The sequence below is a fragment of the Liolophura sinensis genome, chromosome 6 (assembly GCF_032854445.1).
Source record: "Liolophura sinensis isolate JHLJ2023 chromosome 6, CUHK_Ljap_v2, whole genome shotgun sequence".
In the NCBI taxonomy this organism is placed as follows: domain Eukaryota; kingdom Metazoa; phylum Mollusca; class Polyplacophora; order Chitonida; family Chitonidae; genus Liolophura; species Liolophura sinensis.
The window spans coordinates 31,937,984-31,949,494 of NC_088300.1; the positions used below are offsets into that span (position 1 = coordinate 31,937,984).

The 11,511-nt window shown below is 35.7% G+C and overlaps 1 protein-coding gene across 1 annotated transcript; it reads right to left on the minus strand.

Moving 5' to 3' along the window:
• Window positions 1-450: 450 nt before the first annotated feature.
• On the minus strand, window positions 451-11,479 carry LOC135466704 (uncharacterized). Its single transcript, XM_064744355.1, has 11 exons — window positions 11,385-11,479; window positions 10,025-10,227; window positions 8,743-8,939; window positions 8,201-8,231; window positions 7,848-7,934; window positions 7,161-7,272; window positions 6,038-6,068; window positions 5,035-5,143; window positions 4,297-4,425; window positions 3,060-3,146; window positions 451-2,728 (listed from the first exon to the last, which is right to left on the minus strand). Exons 2-11 carry the CDS (start codon window positions 10,188-10,190, stop codon window positions 2,520-2,522), a joined length of 1,158 nt encoding a protein of 385 aa, XP_064600425.1. The 5' UTR covers window positions 10,191-10,227; window positions 11,385-11,479; the 3' UTR covers window positions 451-2,519.
• Window positions 11,480-11,511: the final 32 nt, after the last annotated feature.

The following is an 11,511-nucleotide window of genomic DNA, read 5'->3' on the forward strand; positions in this document are numbered from 1 at the left end:
ACGATCAACAAATAATTTCAAAGTGCTGTTAATATTTACATTAAATTCTAATTTGCGTCTTATATGTATGCCAATGATCTTACCGAACGGGGTGGACCATGTGATCAATGATAGATTAGCTAATAATTGCAGGTGTTAAAGCAAATATTGATAACATTTGTTTTCTAATTTGTACATTTACATTGGTATATTCACTTCTGAAATCAGCAATAGATTCCTACATCACACCACCAAGGTTTAGATCAGTTAATACAGTTGTTGCACCAAAATGCACTGATTGTGACGAGTTTTACAGGCCTTAATGTAGAACCCGTGACATGAAATCTGTTGCACCCATCACGTTAATTAGCCATTTTAATTACCCCAAAATAGAAGCGTAACTCCACAATGTCAATCTTTTCTTCAAGTTAACATAAGAAAACAAAGTGAGACATTTTTATATATGTACATGTATATTTTTAGGAAATTAAAAAACTTCATTCAAACTGTGACCGGTGCCACATAATACTTTTTAAAATTGATTCATAAAATTCTAAAACTAATCTGAAATGGATTCAAGTTTTCTGTGTTCTTTCAAAACACTTCACCAAAGAGACAAAAAAACAAATTGACAAATGTTTGAAAATATACGCACAAGTGTCCAATATTTGGTGTTTGAATTTTACCGAATTTTTTTTAAATCAGTTCCCCCAATATCAGTCCTCATAGAGGGCGCACCGTGTATTCAAAATTATTTTTTCCAACATTCCTGGGTCATTGAACCTCACACCTTTTTCTTTCAGGCAGTACACAATTTATACGACAGGATACAAGTTTTAAAATGGCATAAGTGAACAAGTTACGTGGAACTGACCATAAGTGAAATATTCTTGAGTATGCATTAAAACACCAATTAAACAAATAAACACAGGTAAGAACTGACAGTCAACATACACTGGGAGACGTTTACAGTATGCTTTATAATCCAACACATTCTAACGAGATCGTAATAAACAAAATATAACTCAAACTTCTACATCCAATAATAAAGGTAAACGCAATAACATTTTTTAAATCATTACCAAATGGTATAATGGTAGGACTATATACAAGATATTAAACTACAAATTCCCTTTTTTTTCTTTACTTATATGCATATGTATATATATATACAAAACCACATTATTCAATATTATTCCTTTGATTTAACTGTATATTTTGGTAATAGCTTAAATTGCACATAATACAAAAATAAGATCAGCTGTCTATAAATGATTTAAGCTCATTAATTTTGATTAATAATTTGTATATAAATCTACACTGTATTTATAAATAAATGAAAGATATATATATGCTTACAAAATAAATCAAACATCAAGAAGAATCGATCCACAGAATAAAGCATAGCAAACCTACACTGGCAACACCTTGTTGTCCCAAGAAGTAGAGAAAATCTTACAAATATTCTGTATGTTGATCTCTTGCTGCCCAAACCTTCGCAAGTGGATTTTTTTGTAATTTTTCTCATAATCCCCACAGCACAATGTCGCTAAAACCTAGACAAGGTAATTTACGAAAAAAAAGTTACAATAAATCTGACTTCATGAAATTTTGTGAAAGTGTTCCCAGATTTCCTGACAAATTTCTTCACTGAAAAAACGCAGGTAAAGCTGGACTTGAGCCTCATGTGAGATACTTTGAAGATTGCATCATGATGCCGAGGCCAGGCCTTTTACATGTTGTGAATTTCACCACAAGGGGTATCGTTCTATATCAGCACAGGGTTAGGTCTCACAAAATATGTGACTTTAGACAAAAAAAAAACAGTTTTGCCAACTATAGGCAGCCTTGGCTAATCAAATGATGAGGTAGAAATACTTATACAGTCAATTATGACACAGCATAATATTCAATCTTACTCAGAGCAAAGCTACTAAACAACTAAATCACTTTTACCACATATTTTCAAAGAAGCCATATAAATACACTAATAACATACTGGTATCACGTATACTAAATGTTTTTCAATTTCCCATTGAAATTTCCCATGAAGTTCGATTGTATAAATGTGAAGTTAGAATAATAAATAATCGTCAAAACCTGTCAATGCCTTTGCAGGCCCCTTTTTACTCGCCGTTCCAACCCTATATCAAGCCTCTTTACAACTGTCAATTTATGTTCCCATGGATGCTCACTGCAGCTCTTTGTAAGAAGGGTAGGTGAATTTGGCTAGGGTGCATTTTGTAAATAGTATATATATTAACATGACGGTGTGTGCTGCCAATTATAGCTGTACTATATTACTCAGGTGTGTACACAAGTGTACAATGTTTAGCATAAACCCATCAAACTATTCAAAAATGGTTCAAAAACATCGCAACAGGAGACGAATCTGATCTCAATTAAAAAATGACTAATCCACAAATCGGAACCCATCCGTACAAATTTTCAGCAGTTATCCAAATTTTGGACATGAAAATCTCCCATAACACACCTTTCATCAACAGTACAGTATGCATAATAAAACGAGCATATGTGTATCAGGCATATTTGAGCAGTTTAGTGGAGGAGTAATAATAATAATAATATTTGAGCTTCATGTAGGCAAAGTGCACATAGGACTTGACTGTCAGACAGGACCCTGAATTCTCCATGAAGATCCGGCAGTACAACAACACCCCTAGCACGGAGAGCAGTATGGAACAGATCAGGAACAGTGTCACCAGCAGCTTGTTGGATACCCTCTCCTCTACAACAACAACATCGCAGTTTTAACTGTCACCAAACTCATAACGAAACAGGTGCAAATTCGAAATAGGTGCAAAAAAAAATTTGATGTATGAGCAGTAAAAACTGGTCAGAGCCAAGAATTTTAATAAATGCAGCTGCATGTGTATGTAAATACTGCAATAATTAGGCCTATATCAAAATATACATCTCTTTGATCTCCACAAATTTTATGAGGCTTAGGTAAAATTGATGTTCTTTGTAGCACCAAGGCACTATTCCAGAACAACTATTGATAAGTAAAGCTATTTATCCTGAAAACTCTACTTTGTTGAGTTGTAGTACCCACTCACCATGCTCTTGCTGGTCGTGATCACTGTCTGTGCTCTCAAAGCTTTCGTTATGATCTCTAAACCTGACAGATTTCCTTCTCATGCCATCTGAAACATATTAATTTATTTCTTTCTTTACTTAATTGTTGGTTAATGTCATACTCCAGAACTTTTCACCCATACGATGACAGCCTGTTTTCTATGTGGAAGACTGCATAGAATAAACCGACACATTAATGGTGAACAAAACTGTCCGATGTGCGACACATGTTACAGTGTTGAAGCTTCCACCAAGGCCTCACAATTAATAAAAATTGAAGAGCCTATAAAGCTCTGTCTGAGAATGTGATTGAACAACATATCATCCCAAACATCTGTACTTTGGACATTTAAGTTGGACAATAGTATACTTTTAAAACTCATGGATATTTTTTTTTCAGGTTTTTTTTTATTTTATTTTTTTGATTTTTATTTTTTCCCATGGTTTTATCTTTCTTTCACACATTAAATTGTGTCTACTAAATCCAAAAAATGCATTTGACAGAATCCAATTTATTTATTTGATTGGTGTACTTATGCTGTACTCGAAATTATTTCACTTACACAACGTCGGCCTGCATTATGTTGAGAGGAATCTGGGCAGAGCCCAGAAGAAAAACCTGTCAAATACCTGGCAGTAGGGCCTTAATGTCACCTTATTGACCTCAGATGATGATATCCCCTATTATCATGACAACGTCACATTAAACACAGTACAACATTACGAAAGAAACTGACACATGGTAACAATGTAGATGTCCATTTTCTTGTAGACAATCCATAGTTGATGTAACAATGGCTCAAGGTCATGCTTCACACTAGCGCCATCTCCAAAAATATGCCACCTCCCCATTTTCAACATAGACAATGCTTGAGGCTCATACAAATGATTGCCATATTCACTATAATAAGCAATTCCCTGTTTCATGTACATCATGTGGTAATTTCCCTGAACGATTCAGTACACCAAGTCTCATTCTCTACATCTAAATGTCGGGGCACAGTATATAAAATCACTTTAGGAAATCACGGCATAACAAAAGCTTGTTGAACTGAAAAGGGTAAGTGACAAAAGCTTATTGAACTGAAAAGGGTAAGTTTTTATATAGTGAAGTTTTCATAGTAATCACACAATGCACACATAAATCTGCCTGAACAGAGAAACACAAGCCATGTTACTGATGATCATTCAACCTTTGATATCTTCGAGCATACTCACTCTGCTCTCGCTTTCTGTTTCTCAGAATGGATGTGGGAGTTGCCTCCCCTGTTTCTGTTTTGCCCTGCCCAGCAGGAGGCGGATGCGAGGCTGCTTCAGTCTCTACTGAGGACAGCTGACCCAGCGATTCTGAAACATATCATGTGACTAGTTGATGTAATACTGTTTTACGTAGTTTATTGATAATTAAATAAAATAGTCTTCATCAACTCACTTTCCTGCGGCTACTGCAGATTTAGTACACCCTCAATCAAGTATGTAACCTGCATAACATTGTTCATTAATTTCACTGATTGTTGATTAACAATGGCATTCAGTTTCTTGGGTGACAGAACAAAAGTGCCCAATGTAAACCACCAACCCTTTGCAGGTTACTGAGGAGCTTTCTCACGTGTGGATGATGTACAGAGATGGACAACACATTGGCTGAAGACAAATGGTACTCAAAGAACGTTGGACTACACTTTCAACCACAATTAGTGACAGTGGAAGAATCTACAGGTAAATATGGTATGTGAAAAACCATGATTTTAAAACCATTGATTTAATTACATAATTTAATTTAATTACCACACTTTACAGTGGTAAAGAGCCCAACATTAAATCCGGACACAAGCTGAGAGAACAAATCTGGAATGATTCTAAATTTCAATGTGAAACGAGTGAAAAACATAACTTATTTATTTTTATTGTTTTTAAATCTAAGAAATCTTAAATCTGTGTGTGTCTTAAACTGACCTGAATATTGCTGTTTTCCGACCTCTGCATACACAGATGCAAAGAAATCCAGACTTTGTAAAGTCCCGGGATGATTGTCACCATAGAGACCCTGTCTTATCTTTGTGGCCTAAAACACGCATTAGGATGAGGCAGAATACAGAAAAAGATGACTACATTGCTGGTAATCTAAAATTCACCCCAAAAAGTATGTGTCTAGTGGGGAAATAAAGTGTACCGAATTTCATCTACAATTTAGCGGTTTTTAATTTTTTTTAGGGAAGTCTGATTACTTTTTTCAGTGTTGACAACAAAAATATTATTTTAATGAATTCATGTGATTCTGAAAGTGGATTTTTACTAGTCGAACTTTTGGTAAATACAATATGATATCCTTAATTTTAAATGCATGCTTTCAATGCATGTCATTCCAGTGGACACAGTCACTTAACTGAACATGTGTACATGTTATTTGTGGGATCTGTAAAATTTAATTTTTACATTTAACATTTTATTTAACAAGGTTTTCAGATTAGTCAGAACAATCAACATGCATAATGTTATTTGGAAATAGGGTAAGATATTTTCAAATGGGAGTAGGTGAGTAACAGAACATATTGCACATAATATTCAAAATGCTTTATTAAACCAAAACAAAAGCTTTTAGTCAGGTTAGTTTACTTTAAAAATGACATGAATACTTCATTAATAAATTTTGTTCCACCAATATCCAGCAAGTGCCTTGTGCCATTTTTTCTCTGTGCACTATTCCCCCTTTGATCACTATTCCCCCTTTGGTTACAAATAATACACTAATATATCAATAAGTACAATGACACTTCTGGTACTAACCTGTTTTCAAAGAAACTGTTTATTCTTGACCAGCATACTGATTTTCTGCTGACTTTCATTCAACAATTTAGCTAATTGCAAAAACACAGCCCATAACAAAATAAACACATCAGCAGTAGAGTGAAACAAGGGACACAACTCCTGGCAACTTTAATTAAAACTTATGAGTTACCTTCCCGGCATATTCTAAAGCCAAGTGGGGTCTACAACAGAAAATAAACAAAGATGTCACAATGCTCAAACAATAACTAGAACAGGTACCACTGATTTGAGTTAATATTATAACACTGTTTATAATAACTGTATAAAAAGGCACGAACCATACTGAAGTTTAACAAACGAACTACTGACATATCAGATTTAACTTTCCCATAATTTATGTACCTTGTGCATTTTAACACTACAATTAAATGTCAATCACACATTTACACATTCAAATTTGAGTTTCATGGTTATAATTTACATGTAACAGAAACAAATGAATAAAAACGGCCGTTCACAAGAAGAATGCAGCTTATTTCACACAATCGGTCCAGATATATTTATTTACATGTGTTTCACGCCATACTAAAAATGTATATACTTTCAAATACATGTACAGTTTCCTCTGTAGACTCAGTCTTGCCATACACAGTTTCCTCTCTATACACAGTCTTGCCACACACAGTTTCCTCTCCAGATACAGACAGACCAGCTAATCATACACTTACTGTTCCCTTTCCAGATACAGCCAGGCTAGCTAATCACACACTTACTGTTTCCTCTACAGACACAAACAGGCCAGCTAATCATACACTTACTGTTTCCTCTACAGACACAGACAGGCCAGCTAATCATACACTTACTGTTTCCTCTACAGACACAGACAGGCCAGCTAATCACACACTTACTGTTTCCTCTCCAGACACAGCCAGGCCAGCTAATCACACACTTACTGTTTCCTCTACAGACACAAACAGGCCAGATAATCACACACTTACTGTTTCCTCTACAGACACAAACAGGCCAGCTAATCACACACTTACTGTTCCCTCTCCAGATACAGCCAGGCCAGCTAATCACACACTTACTGTTTCCTCTACAGACACAGCCAGGCTAGCTAATCACACACTTACTGTTTCCTCTACAGACACGGACAGGCCAGCTAATCACACACTTACTGTTTCCTCTACAGACACAAACAGGCCAGCTAATCATACACTTACTGTTTCCTCTACAGACACAGACAGGCCAGCTAATCACACACTTACTGTTTCCTCTACAGACACAGCCAGGCCAGCTAATCATACACTTACTGTTTCCTCTCCAGACACAGCCTGGCCAGCTGTTCGTACTCTTCTGCTCTCGCACCCTCCATATTTTGGCTATCTCCTCCACCATTACAGCTACTGGCAGGACCCTGCTGGCCTGACAGTATAACACACACAAAGTACACTGTACTTTCCTTCATTTATTATTTAACATGTTAGTATGAAGCATAACTGGCAGACAAGCGAAAATTAAATTACAAATATAGTAAAGACAAACTACACCATTTAACTTACTTGTACAAGAATGATTCTTTCTGAATTATTTTTGCACATGTAAAATATGGAAAAAGAAAACAAAGGCACATAAAATACATAATTCCTCAATGACTTATCATATCATAGAGTGGAATGAGAGGTGACTGCATTCCTAATTTAAATGATCAGAAGACAATCAAGTACACTTTGGATCACAGAGTGGTTAGTGACTTGCAATTTTGCACTCAAAAGTGCACTTTTGATGGTAAATAAATGTCATAAAACATTACCTCTGGTGATGGAAAATAACACTTTTTTCATTAAGTTATCATCAAGGGTACATCTTCCAAATTTACCTGAAAACACCGTTTTAATAAGTCTCTCAGAAGCGGAAAAACTGAGAAATTCAGTCTTGGACGAAATGCTAGGCATTAGCAATATTACAATACCAGCACGATAAAAACAATTTATACTCACTTATCTGCTTTTGCAACTCTGATATGTCTATAAGTGCATTTTCATAGAAAAGCTTCTCGGCTTGAATGAACTGAATGGCCCTCTGGACTGAGCGAATTTTATCAAAGAAAACTTTTTTTTATTTTCAATTATCAACTTTTTCTAGATCTTAATCCAACATAAAGTGACCGTAATTATTTACACAATGAGAAAAAGCTTCAATGAGAAAGAACTAGGAAATTTAGGGATCATAATATTGATACAAGTAGGTTAATTTGATCTAGCCAGTGTAGATGTATTTGTAACTTTAACTTTGTATGTGTACTGTTTAATCGACTTGCAATACTTGTATTCATGTTGACAAAAATGGATACAGTCCTCTTTCTTGTAGTAAATGTCAGCAACCTGCAAAGGATAAAAATAGCCAACTTAAATACAAAAAGCATATTTGAAATTAGAGATAATAAGGCACAGTTTAAGACAAAGACATCATCTCCACGCACAATTTCCAAAACAGATTTACATATACAATGAGAAATACTTGTTGGCAAGTGCTCTATTCTAATGTAAAAGGAAAAACAACAATATATACACCAAAATGACTTGAAAATCTTAAACCCTGAAATAACAACAATACTTTTCAGAATCTTAAACAATTTAAGGCTACAACTTAATACATGTACGTGCATGATTGGGGTGTTTAAGAGGAATATTGTTAAAAGGTTTTCACTCTCCGAAAGTCCAATTCATTCAACTTATACCACATACACAAAACAGAACAAAATTGACACAAGCTACTACATGGATTGTTGAAGAACTGAAAAGGCAATATTCTTCTTCTGATGCCTTTTCTTCTGAAGCTCAATGTGTTTTCAAAATAGTCAACTACCACGTTGCATTTGACCATGTAACTCACGTGACGTAGACACTGAGGTAAGAGTGGAAATGTCGTAGTCTGGGTTAATCCTGACAAACAGCCCAAGTAACACTTCAGAGCTGCATCCGACTTTCCATTCTGTTCATATAACAGCCCTCTCTCAAACAGCTTGTTACGATCATCTCCCCCCATTGATGACGGCTCTCCAATAACGATTTCTTCATCACTGATTTTCTCTAGAAATCAGGAAAATAGGTTGACATTTGCAAAGACTCTACTCCCCAGTATGTGTGTATCAAAGAAAATAAGGCCATTCTATAAAAAGAAAATCAGCGTAGGTTGATGAAAATTTTTTATTATTATTCTTACTAATAAAAAGGATTGGGATTTACAGAAACTAAAACTCAGAGAAAAATAAAGAAATTCAATCAAAAGCTCAATTGAAAATTAGCAGTAGGTCCATTATTTGCTGGATCAGATAGGCTACTCCAAACAAACATATTTTTATTGATGGCCTATTGATCTAACAAACATTTTGAATTATTTGTCTAAACGTCATACAGTTCACTGTTTGCTAGGGCTTTTTTTATTATTATTATTATTTTTTCTCTGCATAATTTTCCACATGTCAGCTCTCCAATGCACCAAACAACATCTAAAACAATCTCATTATCATCTGAGATCACTTTATCAGCAATGACTAGAACTGTTGCAGATGCAAGTTCACACAATATGCATTACTACATCAGTCGTGAAATACCCTAAATAACCACAAATTTTGTCAATGACCAGCTTGCCCATTTTTCCTGATTCTGAGAGTTATACTGATGTTAGAACGGTGTTTTGAGGTTTGCTCGGAACATGTGATAATATTCTCCAGGAAAATTGTAAGTTTCAGCACTAAAAATAATATTTTCTGACATTTATTTGCCTGTAAAGATCCACTTTTGTGGGCGAAATTTTAGGTCATTTAGGGTACTCAAGAATATTTCACTTCTACAAGGGACACATGCATTATGGTGGGAGGAAACCGACCAGTGTGTGAAAGAAACTCACGACCATCTGCAAGTTCAGTCAATGAAATGAGCTGCAAATATACAGTACTTCTTCCACCTTTTCCCATGTTTGCAAGGTGTTTGTTCAAGCATATTCTGAAGGCATTATCCTGTGCTGACTGACAAAATCATACTTTTAAATTTTGTGAAGCCCTGAAACTGATCAATCCTATCAATGTAGTTTTGTTAAATCAAATTAACAATGTGCATAAACTGCACTGAAAAGTTGTTCTTTCATGTGTGAAGAGGTTGAGGAATTAGGGTACCTGACTTATTATTAGGCAGGCTAAGCTTGTTGGTTTGACATTCAAAATGGGCACTGCCTGCAGGATTTTCACCTGCACCTGAGTCAGGCTTCTGAGGCTGGACATTCTCAGAACTGTTCCTTGCTCCACTACCACTCTCCTCAAAATCTGCTCCTGCACCCTTCATTTCTGGATTGTACTACATGCCACATGTGCTCAAACACCTGTAAACCAAATAACCACAGAAATTAAAATGCAATTAGGCAACACCAATTTTATTTTTGTGTATCACAGGTGAGCCAACACGAAATGTAAAACAAATGGAATAAAACTGAGGATCCACCATTTTTAGGATTTTACTGTTTTTCAACGTCTTCCAATCACATAAATATGTCAGGAACAATTGCTCGAAGAGTTCAACTTGCCCATAATTTAAATGATTTTCTCTTGTTTTTCTTTTCATTTCCAAAATAGTTTTCTGAAGGATATCACAAAGCAGGGAGTTAATTAAATTAGTAAATTAAAAGATAGCTTGTATTCGAGATCCCACCAGAAAGTTGCATAGAAATGAACAGAGGAGGTGAGTGAGGTTGCCATGAGATGGAACTCTGAAATCTCCGGGCAATCGAGCTTTTTGAGAGGCGAGGACGGACTCATGATAGTGTAGAATGTCAGAATCATAAAATAGCACACTGAGTCTACCTAGATGGATTATAGGCCTACGTACCAATGTCAAAACGAGGTCACACATGGTCATCAAGGAAAACGTTTATCTTCGGGTTTCTTTCTAACATGGCTGACTAAAGACCAACAATCTGTGCAAGGATTTCAGTGCAAGAATACCTGCAGAAACACTCAGTGCGTAACTGCTATATTAATTCTAGCTTTAATGGAGCACTGCAAACGCTTCAGTGTGATCTCACCGTCTGCCACGTTAAAGGTATAGTAAGCTGGTTGGGCTAGACTATTAAGGAGTGTGCTATACAGGCCTACTTCCATGTTCAGACTAGACAAGCTAGATGCAATTAAGTGACTACTGCAGAAATGAAACCCACAAATCATGCTGTAAACTGAGGTCAAAAAGCGAAAATATCCCGTCTTTTCTATCCAATTGCAAGAGTACGTATTGATAGCCACTGTCTTCTCCAGTTATTTTCGCTTACACGTGTCACTTGGACAAAATCAAATGCAAACCTAGTGTAAAGTAAAGACATAATTTATAAAGAATCCAAATTTCATTCAGTAAACAACATTGTCGTCATGTATCGCATACTTAAATCGCTATATGTCATATGGTCTTGTTGCAGGTTGCTACCAATGTCTTTTGTCGTGCTATAACGTAAACGACCAAAACAACCGATTCCTCTGAATCACCACTTACAGCAGAGCCGAACTCCAAAAACTTCAGCCAAGAAATGCGACCAACTTCTTTATAACTCTGGAATCTCCATACCCCGAAACTTTGCAACCGGAAAAAGATTTATTGACTGCCTCGTAGATTTATCGTG